At 43.2% G+C, this 19,080-nt stretch overlaps 1 protein-coding gene across 1 annotated transcript in view; it reads left to right on the top strand.

Annotated features, from left to right (window-relative positions):
* Window positions 1-206: 206 nt before the first annotated feature.
* vta1 (vesicle (multivesicular body) trafficking 1) overlaps window positions 207-19,080 on the top strand; it is a 334,690-nt gene continuing 315,816 nt past the window's right edge. Inside the window, exon 1 of the mRNA XM_072264791.1 lies at window positions 207-373. Coding sequence (XP_072120892.1) covers window positions 265-373 — 109 coding nt within the window. The 5' untranslated portion in view covers window positions 207-264. The remainder of the gene's footprint in view (window positions 374-19,080) is intronic.

The following is a 19,080-nucleotide window of genomic DNA, read 5'->3' as shown; positions in this document are numbered from 1 at the left end:
ATAAACCGCGATCAATCCTTCGCCTGCGGGGCCGGTGTAGCGCAGTAACGTCCTCCCGGCCGGGCGCGGCGCTGCGACCACATTCCGGACGGGGTTGACTGGAGAGACACGTCAGACCCAGGCCGGGGTGGGTGACCTCCTCCCGGCCGGCGCCGTAGTGGTGACCTCCAAACGTGAGGTGGCGCTGCACGCAGAAGTCTCGCCGTCCTCTTCCTTCTCCCGGAAGTGGTTACCGTGTAGGTTGGAGGCCTTGGTAACCAAGTCATGGCGTCGGAGGCGCTGCCCCCTTTGCCGCAGCAGTTCAAGCAGATCCAGCATCATCTGCGCACCGCTCAGGAGCACGACAAGCGCGACCCAGTGGTGGCCTACTTCTGTGAGTCAACCTGCGTTGGAGGAGGGAAGGGATGACTCTCCGTTCCCGCTGCCGCAGTAGTCCACCCTGCTGGGTGGGAGCGAGCCAGTGGGCGAGCGCCCCGGGATCAATGTCCCTCTCACCCGGGGTGTGGTTCGGGGGTTACCGGTGCATGGGAGGATTGAGAAGCGTTGTACGCATGCTGGGGGTAGCGGGCGAGGGTTGATGTGGATAGTTAGGATTGTGAGCAGTTTTGGGTCCCGTGTCTGAGAAAGGATGTGCTGGCATTGGAGAGGGTCCAGAGAACGTTCACGAGATTGAAAGGGTTAATGTACGAGGAGCGTTTGATAACTCTGGGCCTGAACTCGCTGAAGATTAAAAGAATGGGGGTGGGCCGGGGGGGGGGGTATCTTATTCAAATCTGTTGAATATTGAAAGATAGTGGGTGTTGAGTGGATGTTTTCAATAGTGGGAAAGTCTATGACCAGAGGGCACAACCTCAGGATAGGGCGTCTCTTTACAACAGATGAGGAATTTCTTAAGCCAGAGGGTGGTGAATATTTGAAATAAATCAGTACAATGGCTGTGGAGGCTTAGTCATTGGGTATATTTAAAAGGGGGGTTGCTAGGTTCTTAGTAAGGGTGTCAAAGTTTATGGGGAAAAACAGAATGGGGTTGAGAGGACAAATCCTGTCAGCACCATTGTCCTGATTGAATAACGGAGGAGACTATGGGGCTGCAGTGCATAGTTTTGCTGTTACGTCTAAAGTTGTTGTGCCCTTAGTATGTTAAGGTTAAGAAATAGCATGTGGTGAAACTTTTTAAACATCTCCAGGGCTGGATAGGATGTAGCTCAGGAGGATAAGGAAGTGATTGTGCCTTTAGCGATAATCTTTGCACCCTCGCTGGCCGCCTGAGTAGTACCAGATGATTGGAGGGTGGCAAATGCTATTCATTTGTTCAAGATACTATAGACTAGTGAATTTTACATTAGTGGTTTTTGGAGAGGATTCTTAGAGATAGGATTATGAGGATTTGAATTGTGATTTTTATGTGACTTAAATGAAGTGATGCTGGAGAGATAGTAATGGGGGACAAGGAAATGACAGGTGAACTGAATAAGTATTTTGCACCAGTCTTCGCTGTGGAGGAGACTAGCAGAATGGTGGAAGTTCCAGGTGTCACGGGTCATGAAGAGTGTGAAGTTACCATTACGAGAGAGATGGTTCTTGGGAAACTGAAAGGTCGGAAGGTGGATAAGTCACCTGGACCAGAAGGTATACACCCCAGTGTGCCTAAAGAAGAGATGGTGGAATAATGATCTTTCAAGAATTGTACAATTCTGGAGTAGTTCCGGAAGATTGGAAAATTGCAAATGCTACTCCAAGAAGGGAGAGAGACAGAAGAAAATAAACTGTAGGCCATTTAGTCTGACCTCAGTGGTTGGGAAGATGTTGGAGTCGGTTATTAAGGATGTGGTTTTGGGGTACTTGGAGGCATATGATAAAATTGGCTATAGTCAGCATGGTTTCTTCAAGGGAAAATCTTGCCTGAGAAATCTGTTAGAATTATTTGAAGAAATAAGAAGCAGGAGAGACAAAGGAGATTCCGTTGCAGTGTATTTGGATTTTCGGAACGCCTTTGACAAGGTGCTACATGTGAGGCTGCTGAACAAGCTACGAGTCCATGGTATTACAGGACAGATTCTAGAATGGATAAAGCAATAGCTGATTGGCAGGAGGCAAAGAGTGGGAATAAAGGGTGAGTTGGTAAGTTTGCAGATGACACAAGGGGTTAGTGGTGGTGTGGATAGTGTCTGAGGTTGTCATAGATTAAAACATTGATAGGATGCAGAGCAGGATTGGGAAGTGGCAGATGGAGTTCAACCCAGAAAAGTGTGAAGTGATACACTCTGGAAGGTCAAACCTGAAGGGAGAGTACCCTGGATGTTTCCAATAATGGGAGAGTATAGGATCAGAGGGTGGTGAAACTGTGGAATTCATTGCCACAGATGGCTGTGGAGGCCAAGTCATTGGGTATATTTAAAGCGGAACTTGATAGGGGTTTGATTAGTAAGGGTGTCAAGGTCGTCCCATTCTCCTGACCGAATGATGTAGCAGACTCAATGGGCTGAATGGCCTAATTCTGCTCCTATGTCTAACTGAAGGTGTTTGTGCATGTGTGCACAAGGGGCATATGCTGGGCGGGTTTGCCCAGGCATCAGAAGGGCATAGGAAGGGGTGGTGTGTGCATATGTGTGGGGGGATGGAGAATTACTGGTGTAAACGTAACTTTGCTAGATCAAATAATGACAGCGCAGAAAGATCGTTACTTATCTTTTCATCCGTTTATTTCTTCGAGCTCAGCCGGCGAGTGAACTTGGACCCGACATCAGGGAGAGACCCTGTCTCATCTCCCCGGTGGTTCTACAAGTTCACTGCCCGATGTCAGAATTGTCAGAATAAGGCCACCGATACAAAAGAACAATCAGTTTGATAACCATTCCGGCCAAGTCAATGGACTGTTGATACAGAGAACTATCAGTTTGATAACTATTCCGGTCAAGTCAATGGACTATTGATACAAAAGTACAATCAATTTGTTAGATACTCCAGCCACCTTAATTAAAGAAAAGAATGTCCTACCTGGTTTGCTGGAGCCACAACTTAATTACAAAGATAAGAACATCCGTCATATTTATGTTTTAATTAAGAAAGGAATGTTCTGTCTAATTTCCATTAGGTACTGCTTTTTTGTCAAAATCAAAAAGGCGTGAGAAGCCCAGAGACATCTGATGTGGATCTGGGCGAACTTTAACCCTTATCTTGCTCCAGAGAAGGCAGCTGTGAGACATTATTCAAACATTCTGCAGTCACAGACGCAGTCAGTACTGAATCTATTGTTTACAGGAATCTTGAGAATCTCCCTTTCCCTTAAACTTTATCACTGGAATGATGCATATGTGTGTGGGTTGGGGTCCACATGTATAGACCCAATGTGCATTTTGTCAGATTTGCAAGTTGTGTAGGAAAGTGCTCTAGCCATGGTATAACATGGGTTTTGCGTGTGGGTATGATGCATTATAATAGGGATGGTGTGTGGAGTCTGGCCAGGGGTGTGGCTGGTGGTTTGACTTTAGGGAAGGGTGATCATATTTTATATAAAGTTTCGAAGTGAAACCAAACTATCAATGAGAGGTAAGGTGAGAGTTGTTTGTTGTAGATTGGGGAAATGATATTAAAAGATATGGCAATATACAAATAAGAATTCAATACATAGTGTAATATTCTTCCTGTTAAATGACAACATCTGATGGGAAAGATGGGGCTCACACCATCAGGTTCAGGAACAGTTATTCCCCCTCAACTTTCAGGCTTTTGAACCAGAGGGGATGACTTTGTTCACCTCAACACTGAACTGCTCCCACAGCCTATGGACTCCTTATCTCATGTTCTTGATATTTATTGCTCATTTATTACATTTTTTCCTTTCATTTTCTTATTGAACATCTTGTTGCCTTTTGCATATTAGTTGGTTGTCTCATCTATGGTTTTTCATTGATTCTATTGTTTCTTTGTATTTACAGTGAATGCCTGCAAGAAAATTAATCTCAGGGTTGTATATGGTGACATATATGTACTTTGATAATAAATATACCTTGTACTTTTTGAACTTTGAACATCTCAATGGGAGCTGTTATAAGTTATGACTAAGAAAAGCAATTAAAAGCAGTATTAGAAGAAAGAACTAGAGATGTCGTTAACAGATGTACCAAGAATTAGTGGAAAATCAGGTTTCAGCAAGGGGGTTGGTAAGGATAAGCAAAGTAAACATGGGAGTAGTCTAGTGGAAACAATTGCGAAAGGTGGATAGCAAAAGATTACCTGAAGTTTATATGGTCCCTCACTGCAATTCGAATGAAGAAATGTGAATTTCAGCGGCTTTGTGCATAAATGTTTGTTCGAAATGGTGAGGGATTATGTAAAGCTAACATTCAAAGGGTCCTTGGTGTTATATGTCGATCACTAGAAACTTTCGTCTGGCTACAATAAGCAATGAGGAAGACAAATGGTAAGTTGGCCTTGTCATAAGCAAAGATCTGAATTCACGAGTGAAGATGTTTCATTGTAATTGTAAAGGATGGCTAATGTACCTTGCTTCTCAGTACTGTAACCAGCAGTGAAGGAGAAACTGCACCACGGTTATATCATTTGCATTCCCTGATGCAGATATGTAAGTGCTCCAATTGATTAAGGCCAACGCTTAGTTCAGCCACTGGGTGAGAAGGGTGATCATTCATTATGAAGGTTGATTAACCTTGGATGGCGTTCGTGTGTACAGCGCACACAAAATTCTGGAGAAACTCAGCAAGTTTGGCAGCATCTATGGAGGGGGAATAAACTGTTAACGTTACGGCCGAGACTCTTCATCAAAGGAAGGGGAAGGAAGCCAGGGTAGGAAGGTAGGGGGAGGGGAAGAGTACAAGCTGGCAGATGATCAGTGAGACCGATAAGGGGAAGGTGGGTGGATGAAGTAAGAAGCTTGGAGCTGATACGCAAGACCAAATTAGGGGACGGTGGGTGAGAGAGGGGAAATGAAGGAAGAAGCTTGGAGGTGATAGGAGGAAAAGGTGAAGGGTGACGAAGGAAGGAGCAATCTGATAGGAGAAGGCAGTGGACGGTGGAAGAAAGGGGAGGAGGAGGGGCATCAGGGGGAAGTGATGGGCATGTGAGAAGAGAAGGAGTGAGAGGGCAACCTGATTGGGGAATGGAAAAAGAGAAAAGGGGATTAAATTATGAGAAATCAGAGAAAACAGGTTGGGTGCGTAAGACTTTTGCACAGTACTGTATTTGTCAACAGAGTGTGGAGAGTGAGTTTGTAAATCTAGTGGGAACAAAGGATGTTGGGAATGGTGAGGGTGCAATGCCACAGGAGGGATGTGGGACAGGTGGCAGAGAAGGAGTGCCAGGTGGGAGGAGTTGGCACGTGTGCAGACACACCCAACCCCGAGACACCAGGCAAGGTCACTTGATTCCAAACAGTTGGTTTATTGATCATCGTGCAAATGTCTCTCTGGTGCTTTTTGCTCCTTCCTCCTTTTCCCATCCTTTCTCCTGCCCCCTTCCTTTCTCCTTTGATTCTCCTTTCTCTGCCCCCTTCCCACTTTTTGTCCACTCTTAGTCCACATTAGAGACCCATTATCAGAATCAGGTTTATCATCACTGACAAATCTCATGATTTTTTTTGTGACAGCAGTGCAGTGCAATGCATAAGATTACTACAGTACTGTGCAAAAGTCTTCGGCATCCTAGCTATATATATGTGCCTAAGACTTTTGTTCAGTACTGTATGTGTGGTATGAGTTAGATGAGTTGACCTATTTCCCATGTGATGTTTGCAGGGTGTTGTAGAAAGCTGCTTATGATAGATGTCCACTGATTGAGCAACCCCTGAAGCAGTTTTAAGATTGGCAGTGCACGAATTGTTAGCAATTTGTGACAACTTGGAGATAAGATTGTTGAGGCTGGCAATAACAGCAGATTGTGTACAGAGGATTCATTGTTGGAGAAGTCACAACATTGTTGTAGTGTGCATTTCCTCTCATCTTTTTTCCTGAGTTCAAAGATCTGCCTGAGATCCACACCCACCTCAGTTGATCTATGGGCTGCAGTTCAACAGTCAATCTACTGTATTTCCTTTCTGTAGCCGACTGTTGGATAGGGAACACAGATCATTACAGCACAGTACATGTCCTTTGACCTAAGATGTGTGCCAACCTTTTAACCTACTCTGTGGTGAATCAAACCCAGGATTCTGGCTTCTTCCCCTTTCTTTCCAGTCCTGATGAAGAGTCGAGGCTGAAATGTCAGCTCATTATTATTCTTCTCCATACATGCTGCCTGACCTGAGTTCCTGCAGCATTCTGTGTGTGCTACTCTGGATTTCCAGCATCTGTAGACTCGCTTGTGTTCAATCTAACCCTTCCCTCCAACGTAACCCTCCATTTTTCTATCATCCATGTGCCTATCAATGAGTATATTAGATGCCCCTAATGTATCTGCCTCTACCACCACCTTTGGCAGGGCGTTCCACACACCCACCACTCTTCGTGTCATGAACTTGCTTCTCATAGTCATAGTCATACTTTATTGATCCCGGGGGAAATTGGTTTTCGTTACAGTTGCTCCATAAATAATAAATAGTAATAAAACCATAAATAGTTAAATAATAATATGTAAATTATGCCAGGAAATAAGTCCAGGACCAGCCTATTGGCTCAGGGTATCTGACCCTCCAAGGGAGGAGTTGTAAAGTTTGATGGCCACAGGCAGGAATGACTTCCTATGACGCTCTGTGTTGCATCTCAGTGGAATGAGTCTCTGGCTGAATGTACTCCTGTGCCCACCCAGTACATTATGTAGTGGATGGGAGACCTTGTCCAAGATGGCATGCAACTTAGACAGCATCCTCTTTTCAGACACCACCGTCAGAGAATCCAGTTCCATCCCCACAACATCACTGGCCTTACGAATGAGTTTGTTGATTCTGTTGGTGTCTGCTACCCTCAGCCTGCTGCCCCAGCACTCAACAGCAAACATGATAGCACTGGCCACCACAGACTCGTAGAACATCCTCAGCATCGTCCGGCAGATGTTAAAGGACCTCAGTTTCCTCAGGAAATAGAGACGGCTCTGACCCTTCTTGTAGACAGCCTCAGTGTTCTTTGACCAGTCCAGTTTATTGTCAATTTGTATCCCCAGGTATTTGTAATCCTCTACTATGTCCACCCTGACCCCCTGAATGGAAACAGGGGTCACTGGTACCTTAGCTCTCCTCAGGTCTACCACCAGCTCCTTAGTCTTTTTCACATTAAGCTGCAGATAATTCTGCTCACACCATGTGACAAAGTTTCCTACCGTAGCCCTGTACTCAGCCTCATCTCCCTTGCTGATGCATCCAACTATGGCAGAGTCATCAGAAAACTTCTGAAGATGACAAGACTCTGTGCAGTAGTTGAAGTCCGAGGTGTAAATGGTGAAGAGAAAGGGAGACAAGACAGTATTTCACCCCAGTATTTTCCTTCAATCACCTTTGCATTAGCCATTTCAGCTCTGTTTAAAAGTCTTTAGCTATCCAGTCGACCTACGCCTCTAAACATCTTAAGGCAATAGTGCGATCACTCGAGTTGAATAAGATGTGCTCCTGAGGGGTTATTCCCTTAATGAAGAATACCTGTGCATGACTTTGCTTAACATGGAGAGGCTGATGCACATTCAGCCACCACACGGTCCTCGTCAGGGTCCAGTGGCATGAAATGCAAGATGACTGGGGAACCTTCACTGCTGCAACCTTTCTCTGCTTTCACTTGCATTGTGTTGTGCCATCATCTTCCACCAGCTCCGTTGTTGAGGTATTGGTTGGATCGTTCTTTGTCTGGAACCTCTCCTTGACCTTATCACCATGGGTGAACCTACCAGGAGCTAAGCGCCAGATGGCTAAACTCCAGACGGCATCTCTCTTTGGATCTTAGGAATTGATAAGCTTCTCCTGTACAATAAGGTGACGATCCTCAGAAGTATCATCTTCTGCACCTCTAACAAGTCACCTCTCACTTTCCATCGCTCCAAAGTGAAAAGTCCAAGCTCAATCAAACTTTCCTAATGGAGCATGTTTTCTAATACAGACAGCACCCTGGTAATTCGCCTCTATACCCTCTAAAGCTTGCACATCCTTCCTATCTCTTCAATGTTCCATCTTTACCGTGGACATGCTTTCTTGGACTTGCCTTGTCAGAGGTTTGGCACTGATCATGATATGGCAATGAACGTGAATAGATAAATAGAATCCAAATCAGCTTCATTATCACTAATGAAATTTGTTGTTTTGTGGCAGCAGTACGATGCAAGACATAAAAATTGCTCTTGGTTACAAAAATACTCTGTACTGTATAGTGCAAAAGATGAATTTGCTGCAGGCTATTGATTAGTACATGCCCCTGTGATTTTCCTGTTGTCTCTCTTTGGTCTTCCATGCTTATCTCAGCAGAACCCATTCTGTGTTTTGTTTAATATGCTGTGATTTCTTCCTTAACACCAAGGAGTTTCTCACTGAAAATTCGCTGATCATTACAGTGATAATGTGGAAGGAGCTGAAAGGTGAAAGATGTGGATAATTAAAAAAAATAGCAGTTTGATTGTCAGCAGTAATTTTTCCAGCACCTTTCTTTGCTCTGGTGATAAACACATTGTTTAATGTTGGTACCTGACATCCAATGATTTTCGACGCTGAATGGATGACTTGCTGCAACCTCTTCTGGTGCCCCTCTTCCTTCCCTTTCTCCCATGGTCTACTTTCCTCTCCTATGAAATTCCTCCTTCTTCATCCCATTACCTTTTCCACCTATCACCTCCCAGCGTCTCACTTCATTTCCCCCCCCCCCCCATCAGCTCACCTTACCCCTCACCTGGTCTCATCTATCACCTGCCAGTTTGTACTTCTTCCACTCCTTCCACCTTCTAATTCTGGTTTCTGCCCCTTTCCTTTCCAGTCCTGATGAATGATGTCGGCCCAAAGCATCGTCTCTTTACTTTTCTGCCTCGATGTTGCCTGGCCTGCCGAGTTCCTCCAGCATTTTGAGTTTGCTAGTCTGTAAGAAATATTCTGATTGTTTGGATGGTAAATCACAGTCCCGAACACTTCTACCCATGGTTGTCTGTTCTGATTTTCCCCACAGTAAAGCAGTTGCTTTTACAGTTCGGGGCATCAGAGTTTGGAGTTTTAATTCTGGTGTCATTTGTAAGAAAGTTTGTATGTTCTTCTCACGTGTGTGTGGGCTTCATCCGGGTGCTCTGGTTTCCACCCGCATGCCAAAGACATACTGGTTGGTATATTAATAGATCATTGTAAATTGTCCTGTGATTAGGCTATGGATAAATAGGTGGGTTGCTGTGCAACATGGCTTGATGGGCTAGAAGGGTCTATGCCGGGCTGTATGTCTAAATAAAATGGAAGAAACAAATCAGCCCTATGTTGACTACAAGCAACAAAGGTCAGCGTACGTTAACAGCTCAGCAGGTCCCCATCATGCTGCTGGTCTTTTAAACCTTTTCCCAAATCCTACGTAGCTGCGTTTCTGTACATAATTAATTTAGAATTTTCACACTTGGTATCTGTGGTTTGAATGATTTGTAGTGTGTAAATAGGCACATTCAGTGTGCCTTGCAGTCTTGTCAGCAGCAGTTTGAATATTACTAGCATATGTCATGAAATTTTTTGGCAGCAGTTGTACGTATGTTTTCTAAATATCAAAAAAATTGCTATAAAGAGCAGTAAACAGTAAAAAAAACACAAAATCAAATCAATATTTGGTGTGACTGCTCTTTGCTTTTAAATCTGCATCAGTTAGGTACACTTAAGAAAATCAGCTGGAAGGTTGTTCCAAACATCTTGGAGAACTTAACCACAGTTCTGTTGCAGACTTTGCCTGTCTCGCTTGCTTCCTTCTCTCCAGGTAATCCCAGACAACCTCAATGTTGAGACTGGGGCTGCAGCGTTGCTTTAATTCAAGATCTCCGACTTCAGACCAGCAGCAAAATCTCAAACATTGAGAGACAGAGAGATCGATCACTCTAGTGCAGAGGCCTCAGACAGCCACACCTGCAGTCTCGATGTTACAATCTCCCGTGACATTGGCAAGGAATCAGAACGCTCATCTTCCAGGCTGCTTGTGGCGGTAACAAAAACGCTCGGCCACTTGGCAGCTCTGAGAACAGGAACCCACAACAGTTTGAGTGCAGCTGTAGATCATGGACTCCAACAGTATCCCAGCTACCTTGTAAACGAAAGAAGAGACATTAAAGAAAAAAAATTAAACTTGTTTTGCAGATAGATGAACGTGAATAAGTCACCCTCTAGCTCTATTTTTAGCCTCCTGTTTGAGGCAAAATTTCACATTTTGTTCCAGAGCACCTGCTGCCATTGTTCAGCACCCCAGTCGTTGTGTTTTTGTGTGTAGGTGAGACTCTTGGTTTTGCTTCCACTTTGGCTTTTTAGTAGAAACTCTTCCATGAAGACTACTTCTGACAAGACTCCTCTGGACTGTAGAGGGGCATACTTGGGTTTCAGTGGTTTCTGTGAGTTCAGAGCTGATAGCAGTAATTTTAATTTAGAAGGAACGTCAGTTTGTTGTACCTCCCGTCTTCTGCCCTCAGTTTCTGTGGTTGACCACTGCATGGCTGGTCCTCAATCTTGTCCGCTTCTTTGTGCTTCTTTAGAAGAGCTTGGCAGCACATCTTGAAACTCCTGTTGGCTGCGGAATCACACAGAGGATGCAGAGGAGGATCACAAAGGCGAGGAAAGAGGACCGGGTCGAGACAACAGAGACCTATGGAGAAGAGGAGTTTGGTGGGTAATAAAATGGACGAGTTGACGGCGCTAGCCAGGAGTCAGAGAACATTTCGGGAGAGCAGTGTTAAGTGTTTTACTGAAATGTACCTGCACGAGGACATACCCGATCAAAACTTTTCCATGGATGGCTTCCAGACTGTTCGGACTGACCGGAAGTGCACTGAGAGCGGTAAGTGTTAAGGAGTTGGGGGCTTGCTGTTCTGGTTAACAACGGATGGTGCAATCCTGGTCATATTACGATCGAGGAACGTGTTTGTAGACTGGATATTGAACTTTTTGCTGTTGGACTCCGGCCATATTCCACCGAGATACAACACTGGGTGTCACGGGAGGTTGTTCCTGCCTGGGGCCATCGAACTTTGCAGCTCCTTCCGTAGGGGGTCAGACACCCTGAGCCAATAGGCTGGTCCTGGACTTATTTCCATCTGGCATAGTTTGCATATTGTTGTTTGATTGTTTGTGGTTTTTGTATTGCTATAGGTATGCTCTATTCTTGGTTGGTGCGGCTGCAACAAAACCCAATTTCCCTCGGGATCAATAAAATATATCCATCTATCTATCGAATTTCTGTTTGAGAGTGGCCTTGTTGATGTAGGATGACCACATTATGTCTTGTTGCTATGCTTACTCTTGCCATGGTGCAAGAATTGATGATTTAACGGTTAAACTATCACATCTGCCATACCCTCACCCTTTACTTTGGTTGTCCTTCACCCAGTTTGATTCTTTCTACACCCGTTTCTGTATCAATTAATCAGTTTAGTTCATTCAATTCATTGTCATTTTTCATTAGCATCCTGTTTGTTATTTTTGTTTAATTATGCACTGCACTATATACCTACAAAGCAATCAAGTTTTTATTTAATATAATAAACATTACTTAATGTTACTTTCTTTAATGAAATAGAAAGATTTCTGTAACGTTTAATTTTTGGAAAATGACTGAAAAAGTGAAATTTGTGTTCTTTTAATTGACATACAAATGCAGAAGATAAAAATTAAACTTCTAAAACAAATTTATATAAAAATCTAGGCTGCTGAAGACTTTTGCATGGTAATATATATTACTGTAAATTGTCCTGTGATTAAGTTAGGGGAGGAATAAAATGGAGACAGTGGTGTGAAAATCAAAAAAACATACAGTGAGCAGTAGTTCTGTGGGCAACAATGCCTCGTTAATGAGAGAGGTTAGAGGAAATTGGACAGACTGGTTCAAGCTGACGGGAAGGTGACTATAACTGAAATAATTGTGTGTTACAACAGAGGTGTGCGGAAGAGCACCCACTTTATTAGGAGGTACCTAATAAAGTGACCACTGAGTGTGCAGCAACGATAAGGGCTGTTTGGCCCAACCAGTCTATGCTAACCATGGTATCCATCCAGCTAGTCCCAATTTCCTGTGTTAAACCCTGCCCCTCCACGTAGATAGGAACATGCTCCTTAAAAGATGCCATTGTACCTGCCTCAACCACTTCCTCTGGCAGCTTGTGATTGCTAATTACTTTCTATGTAATGCATTATTATTAGATTAGGAATGTGGCTGATTTCCCTTTGACAGAATCCCACATTGAGTTGGGCGATTTTTGTGGCATAGGCCCCCATATTACAAGGTGTGCTTGTATTCCCAGAAAGTAAGTCATGTAGAGATTTTTGTAATGGCAAGACATGTCTTTGTTGCTCTGTGCTTGTACTCGCTGGACTTTGGAAGAATAATGGGGGATCTCATTGAAACCTATCGAAAGGTCTTGATAGAGTATATGTGGAGAGTATGATTCTTGTATTAGGAAATCTGATATCAGAGGGCACAGCCTCAGAATGGGAGAACATCCCTTTAGAACAGAGATTAGGAATTTCTTTAGTCAGAAGATGGTGAATCTGTAGAATTCATTGCCTCAGACGGTTGGGGAGGCCAAGTCATTGGGTGTATTTAAAGTGGAGATTGATGAGTTCTTGATTAGTAATGGCATCAAAGGTTACAGGGAGATGGCAAGAGAGTGGGGTTGAGAGGGATAATAAATCAGCCATGGTGTAGCAGACTTGATGGGCCAAATGGACTAATTTTGCTCTGATGTCTTTATAGTCTTATGTCATCTGTGCATGTACTAATGAGATAAGAGTTAAACATTGAAAAATTTGTGTTGATTTATTTACTTTTCACATAACTTCTATGAGACCCAATTACATTCTGTATCTCAAATTTTTAGGTGGTGATTTGTGAATTCCTGTAACTTGGGATCGCCTGTAAATCACTATTACCTTAGACTATATTTCCTGTTATCCCCTTTATCTTTAATCTTGCACTAGTGTCATTGTATATTTTGCTAATTTTGCCCAAGTGTGAGATTTGTATAATTTGTGTTCATTTAACTTTATATAATTTACATTTGCCTTCAAATGTACGGTGCTGCTGTAAATAGCAGATTTTCATGGCTTATCTATTCTGAGTATGACAACAAGCTTGAACTCTTGAGCTAGGGGTTCCCACACTTTGGTGAAGATGTTGCATTGTTACATGGAGGCTTTAGAGATGTCTGAAGCAACACACATAAAACACTGGAGGAACTCAGCAGGTCAGACAGCATCTATAGAAAAGATTAAACAGTCAACATTTTGGGCTGAGTCCCTTCTTAAGGATTGGGAAAGTGGGGGGAGTGGATGAAGACTAGCTGGAAGGTCATGGGTGAAGCCAGGTAGGTGGAAAAGGTCAAGGGCTGGAGAAGAAAGCATATGATAGAAGAGGAGAGTGGACCATAGAAAGTGAAGGAGGAGGGGACCCAGGGGGAAGTAATAGGCAGCTGAGAGGAAGTGGAAGATCAGAGTGGAGAATAGACTGGGTGGGGGGGGGGGGAGGGAAAAATTTGTTCACAAGAAGGAGAAATGGATATTCATGCCATCAGGTTGGAAGGTACCCAGATAGAATATAAGGTGGTGCTGCTCCGCCCAGAGGGTGGCCTCATCTTGGCATGAGGAAGCCAACGATTACCACGTTGGCCTGGAAATGAGAAATGGAATTAAACTGTTTGACCATCAAGAAGTCCGGCTTGTGGGAAATGGTGTGGAAATTCCTTGTTGTGACATAGCGTATCATAGATTAGTGGCTTCAGTAGTTGGATGCCAGGTAAGGAGATGATGTGACCCACCCACTGTAGCTAGCTTTGTGTGAGATTATAGCCTTGGTGTTAACCTAGGAGATAACGTTACTGTTGGTTTGCATATCTGCAGTAGATTTGGAAGATTTTTGAGAAGTGACTTTGCTGTCCTCCAATGCTTTAAGGTACCTGCTGTGACCAATCCAGGTCTCCAGTGAACGCAGGAGGTCAGGGGACAGTGCTCTCAAGGGACCGTAAGTTTGGTGTCTGCTTCGAAATCTTGTTTTTGAACACCTGTTCCTCATGCGGCCAAGGATTATGTTCACACTGTAGATGTGCTGCTGGATTTCATCATTGTTGTTTATCCTCTCTGAGAGATGGAAAATGAATCTTATTGGCCATGTTCCCTTGGCCCCTACCTATTAGGGCAGGGGCTCTCAACCTGCCCTAATGGTAGGGGCCCATGGCATCAAAAAATTGGGAACCTCTGTGTCAGGGGATGCATCAAGGTTGGGCCCAGATTGGTGAAGATCCTTTTACCTTTTGGAATTTTGGTGTGACGCCCATCTCCTCATGCCCTTCAATGAAAGATATTAATGGTTGGTGCTTGCCTCCATGTGTGCACATCCATGAGCATCATCTGTCCGCTGTAATTGTATGACTGAATTTGATGTGATCTTAGCTTTGGAGTGAAGTTGGCAGAGATTGAACAGTTCCTTGCTTGTCCTGTAGATCAGGGGTGGTGAATCTTTTTTGCAAGCATCAAGTTCAAGTTGAGATTTATTGTCATGTGACTCTACACAGCTAAATGAAGCAACATTCTTCTGAGACTAAGGTGCAAAACACAGTACATATATTACATACAACACATAAAATAATATTAACAGATGATAAAAAATCTAGATGTTCCCATTGACATAAAGTGCATATATGACATATAGTTAAATATACAACAGTATAATGCTACTAGCGCTGTCATAAATAATGTGTTCTGGGTGGTAGCAGGGTGTTCAGAAGTCTCACAGCCTGGGGGATGAAGCTGTACCCAACCTAACAGTCTTTGTTGTTACACTGCGGTGCCTTCTGCCTGATGGTAAAGAGGTCAATGAGATTGTGGGATAGATGGAAGGGGTCCGTGACCATATGCCCAAATTGGCAAAAATCTTCTGTAAAAAAGACCCTTTCACATGCCATGATAATTTTGGGCAGAGATTAGCATTACTTAATAAACTAGTAATAATAATTGTGGTCTTATTTTAAGGAGCAAGGATGAGTCCTGTTAATTTACACGTGTTCATGGTTTTACACTTACATGCATAAGAGGTAGAATGAAGTAAATGAAGCCTTTTAGCAAACCTGTCCAAAAATGATTAATATTAATCTTTAAAATAAGACAACTGAAAAATAAATGTTCATGGAGGCAGTAAACTGCATACAGTATTTACTGTTAATATCTCTTCTTTGTTTACTCACAAAAGTAAAAGTGTAAGAGCAAAGCCAATTCTGTCTGGCCCAACCATTTACTTTCCAAATACAGATGTGTGCACCAGGTCCATGAGGATTTCAAAATATATCATCCAACATCACAAGTTCTCACATCCGTCCAGCTGTGTGAGGCGTTTTCTGTGAGAGCATCTCACTGCTCTCAGGTTGTAAAGGATTTGCTTCTTCATTTGGCAGTCAGGGTAATCATAATGTAACTTCTTATGGGTGGGGTTTAAAGAATCGAGGGGCGGCACTGCATGCCACATGCCAAAAAATTTTTTTCAATTGTCATGTTGATTCACCACCTCTGCATCAACTCCATTCCACCAGGGAGCTTGTTGGAGGTGAAGAATTGCTGAGATAATGATGGAAGAGAGAATTAGCTGGATGACGTGTCCTTTTTTGAGTCCAGTCTGCACTAGAATTGGGTCTGCAATGCATGTAGCACAGATTTCTATAGTGATTTAAGGGCCCTAAGTTTGAGATAACTCCTCCATAATCTTTCCCTTTGAAGTTGAAAAAGTTTTAGTGATAGTGACAAATCTATAGGGTTGTTGATAGATATATTGTGCAGGAGACTCATGCTCAAAGTCAAAGTAAAATATATTATCAAAGTACATATATGTCGTCATATACAACCCTGAGGTTAATTTTCCTGTGGGCATACTCAGCAAATTTATGGAATAGTAACTATAACAGGTTAACAGGAGTGCAAAAGACATCAAACTGTGCAAATGCAAATATAAATAAATAGCAATAAATAACAAGAACATGAGTTGAAAAGATCTTAAAGTGAGTTCATTGATTCTAGGAACATTTCAATGATGGGGCAAGTGGGTGTAGTTATCTTCTATTCACGAGCCTTTTGGCTAAGGGGTAGTAACTGTTCTTGAATCTGGTGGTGTGAGTCCTGAGGTTCTTGTACCTTCCACCTGATGATAGCAGCGAGAAGAGAGCATGACCTGGTTGGTGGGGATCTCTGATGACGTGAGGACCTCGGGGTGGTGGGGATCTCTCATGTGTGGCCTTGCTGGATGGAAAATACATTACAAATTTGAAGGCACTCTTTATCCTCCCCAGAGACCAATGGGAAAAGTTCTTGCAGTTTAATGTCTGACAATAATAAAAAAATGTGATGGCAATTAGTTAGTTTTATTTTTGAGATGGAAAGAAACTGTCATGAAATAAGTTCACTTTCCATGGTTTGTAGGGAATGGAACATTTGGCATTCATACTATTAGCAATCCTTGGTGCTTTTTTCCTCCAGTACTTTTCTTATGGTTGGCTGACTGCTCCTAGATTCATTGGAGAAAAGAAGAATATTTTCCTGTACATAGTTGACCAGGGTACGACATCTTTATAGAAAGCAGCCACACTTAAATAGGGAATAGTAGAGTATAATGGTGTTGAGTAAAGAGTGATCATCCATGAGGAAAGAGGAGGCTTAAACAGGATTCAGTATTTGATAGGAAACACTCAGAATAGGTTAAATCATTTTTATTTTATTCATTCATTGAAGTGTAGGATAATGAGGGGTGATAATATAGAAGTGAATTAAATTATGTGTGACATAGATGAATGCAGAGTTTTTTTCCATGATTGGGGTTTGATGTGAGAAGCTGGGAGCTGATAGGCTGAAGAAGGAAGAATCTGACAGGAGAGTGGACCATGGGAAATAGAGAAGGAGGAGAGGCACCGGAGGGAGGTGGTAAACAGGTGAGGTGAAAAATGGTAAGAGAAGAACTAGAATAGGGAATGGGAAAAAAAGAGAAGTTGTGGGGAATGAGAGAGAAACTGTTCATGCCATCAGGTTGGAGGCTACCTAGAGTAGATATGAGATACTACTCTTCCAACCATTAGCTTCTCTTAACTTCTGGTAATCCCACCCTGGGATAAAGGGAAAGAGATTCTGGTGATTCTCTAATCTGGTTCCCTCTTACCCTTTCTCCTCGCCTGCCCATTAACTCTCTAGCGTCCCTTTTCTTTCCCTTTATCCCATGGTCTATTGACCTCTCCTATTAGATCCTCCTGTAGCCCTTTACCTTTTCCACCTATCATCACTGAGTTTCTCACTTCATTCTCCCTCTCCCACCTTCCACCTCACCTGGTTTCATCAATCACCTGCCAGTTTATAGTTCTTTCCCGTCCCCCACTTCTTTATTTTGGCTTCTTTCCCCCTTTCCAGTCCTGAAGAAGGGTCTCGGCCTAAAATATTGACTGTTTATTCCCATCTTCAGTCTGACCTGCAGAGTTCCTCCAGTTTGTGTGTGTGTTGCTCAAGATTTCCAGGATCTGCATAATCTCTTGTGTGCATGATGGGCAAAATGGGACTAGCTTTGAAGGGATTCTTGATTGGCATAGACCAGTTGGGCGAAATGGCCTATTACTATGTTATCTGATTGCATGGGTTGTGCACATAACTGCCATTGAATTGAATTGACTTTATTTCTTACATCCTTCACATACATGAGGAGTGAAAATCATTATGTTATGTCTCCGTCTAAATGTTCAATGTGTGATCATAGTAATTTATAATAATTTATGATAGAACAGTCAATGTAATATAGAGTACAGTCAAATCAGTGTGTGTTCATCAGTCTGATGGCCTGGTTAAGAAGCTGTCCCAGAGCCTGTTGGTCCTGGCTTTTATGCTGCGGGACCATTTCCCTGATGGTAGCAGCTAGAATAGATTGTGGTTGGGGGTGATTCGGTTCCCCAATGATCCTCCGGGCCCTTTTTTCACACCTGTCTTCCTCAACCGTCTGAGGTGAAAGAGACCTTTTTCACGACACAGCCGGTGTGTACAGACCATGTGTGGTGGATTGAGTTATTGAGAGCCATATTGATGAGTCTGGAATCATGTGAAAGTCAGGCCAAGTAAGATTGACAGATTCTCTTTAGAAGGAACCTGGTTGTACAGTCGGCCCTCCTTATCCGCGGGGGATTGGTTCCGGAACCCCTTGTGGATACCAAAAAACGTGGATGCTCAAGTCCCTTATTCAACCTGTCTCAATGCAGTGGATCTTAGGACCCAGCGGCGGCGAGCTCTGTTCACGAAAATAATCACGATCACAATTGAAAATAAAGTGGAAATAATAAGACGATCGGAAAGAGGTGAAACGCCATCGGTCATTGGAAAAGCGTTAGGCTACAGTCGGTCAACAATCAGAACAATTTTAAAGGATAAAGTGAGAAAGGCCCTGCCCCAATGAAAGCTACAATTATTACTAAGCAACGCAGTGATTTAATTATTGGGTTTTGGGTTTTTGATCCTTTAAGTCAACCCAGCACAGATGAAGAGCAGACTCGGGAGCGGTCTGTCACTGGATCGAACTTGGGAACTTCCGTTCCCGAGCCCAGCGCTGAAACATACGTTTCTTAAGTGTTTTATATGCATAGAAAGGTAAAATATATACTATATACTAAGACAATCGTTTGTCTAACTGACGCTAAATAATAGCAGATGTACCTGTTTTCACTTACTTAGTAAGAGAACTTCCAGTTTTTTTTCGATCCAGATCCACGATAACCTACACACATCCTCCCATATACAGGTGTCCCCCGCTTTTCGAATGTTCCCTTTACGAAACTTCACTGTTACGAAAGACCTACATTGGTACCCTGTTTTCGCTAACAGAAGGTGTTTTCACTGTTACGAAAAAATCAGTGCACGATAAAAGGCAGCGCGTGCCCCGAGCAACTGCTCTCCCCCGGATTCGGAACTATATTCTCGCCAGCATTGCTTAA

The sequence above is a fragment of the Mobula birostris genome, chromosome 8 (assembly GCF_030028105.1).
Source record: "Mobula birostris isolate sMobBir1 chromosome 8, sMobBir1.hap1, whole genome shotgun sequence".
Lineage (NCBI taxonomy): Eukaryota > Metazoa > Chordata > Chondrichthyes > Myliobatiformes > Myliobatidae > Mobula > Mobula birostris.
The sequence above is the reverse complement of the archived record's forward strand: the minus strand, read 5'-3'. Positions and strand labels throughout refer to the sequence as shown.